This window comes from Rattus rattus, chromosome 2, assembly GCF_011064425.1.
Source record: "Rattus rattus isolate New Zealand chromosome 2, Rrattus_CSIRO_v1, whole genome shotgun sequence".
Taxonomy (NCBI): Eukaryota; Metazoa; Chordata; class Mammalia; order Rodentia; family Muridae; genus Rattus; species Rattus rattus.
Window position 1 is genome coordinate 13011887 of NC_046155.1, and position 1428 is coordinate 13013314.

Sequence of the window (1428 nt, forward strand, 5' to 3'; positions counted from 1 at the left end):
TTATGTATTTTTTGAGGAACCTATACAATAGTCTTTGTAGTAACTTACAATCCCATGTAGTAACTTACATTCACACAAACAAATAAGTTCTCCAAGTTCTATTTTTCTATATTCTCTGCACCATTAGTATTTATTAAATATCCATTTTACCTTGAATGACACAATAACTTATTTTTATTGACACCAAAATCTATTTTTGTTTATTATTTTCTTCCTTTAATTCTCATTTCTACAGGACATCTACTGACCTCCAGATCTTTGATGGAGAATTGTACCAAAGTGAGAGAGTTCATTCTCCTGGGACTAACTGATGACCCAGGCTTGCAGGTTCCCCTTTTCATCATGTTTACCATCATTTACCTCATTGATGTGGTTGGAAACATAGGGATGATAATGTTGGTTCTTATGGACTCTCATTTGCACACGCCCATGTACTTTTTCCTTTGTAACCTGTCTCTTATAGACTTGGGTTACTCCTCAGCTGTCACTCCCATGGTGATGTCTGAATTGCTCATGGTCTCCAAGGTGGTGTCATACAATGCCTGTGCTGCACAGATGTTCTTCTTTGTAGGCTTCGCCACTGGGGAAAATTACCTCTTAGCATCAATGGCCTATGACCGCTATGTAGCAGTATGCAAACCCCTGCATTATTCCACCAGGATGACAACAAGTGTTTGTATTTGTTTGAACATTGGCTCTTATATCTGTGGTTTCTTGAATGCCATTTTTCATGTTGGAGACATATTCAGCCTCTCTTTTTGTAAATTTAATGTGGTCCATCACTTTTTCTGTGATGTTCCAGCAGTTCTGGCTCTATCTTGCTCTGATATACACCTCAGTGAAATGATTCTTGTTTTTTTGTCAACATTCAATGTCTTCTTTGCTCTTCTGATCATCTTAGTTTCCTATCTCTTTATATTTATTACCATCATGAAGATGAAATCAGACAAGGGACACCAAAAAGCTTTGTCCACCTGTACCTCCCACCTCACTGTAGTTTCCATATTTTATAGCACTGTCATTTTCATGTACTTACAACCCAGTTCCAGTCATTCCATGGATGCAGATAAAGTAGCATCTATGTTCTACACTATGATCATCCCCGCACTAAACCCTTTGGTCTATAGCCTGAGGAATAAGGAAGTGAACAATGCATTCAAAAAAGTGGTTAAGAAGTCAACTTTATGATTGAAAGTAATTTGATATTCCTTTCACATATTGTACACCTTTGTGCATTAGTTAGATTTAAACTCTACAATACAGAGGGATTTTTGCCTAATACACTCATCTCTTCAAAAGTCTACTTTTTAATCAAAATATTTGCAAGTTTGTAACATACTTAATGATAAATGCTAAGGAAATTTCTAAGAAATGCTGGGTTTTACTTGTCATAACTTGGTAATTTTTATTTGATCTATTCACTAATTT

The 1428-nt window shown here is 35.9% G+C and overlaps 1 protein-coding gene across 1 annotated transcript; it reads left to right on the forward strand.

The window, feature by feature from the left end:
- Positions 1 to 261: 261 nt before the first annotated feature.
- Positions 262 to 1188, forward strand: LOC116893696 (olfactory receptor 5B2-like). The gene has a single exon (XM_032895413.1). It carries the CDS (start codon positions 262 to 264, stop codon positions 1186 to 1188), a length of 927 nt encoding a protein of 308 aa, XP_032751304.1.
- Positions 1189 to 1428: the final 240 nt, after the last annotated feature.

Coding starts and splice junctions, on each gene's coding strand:
- LOC116893696 (XM_032895413.1), top strand. CDS start 262: ATGGAGAATTGTACCAAAGTGAGAGAGTTCATTCTCCTGGGACTAACT.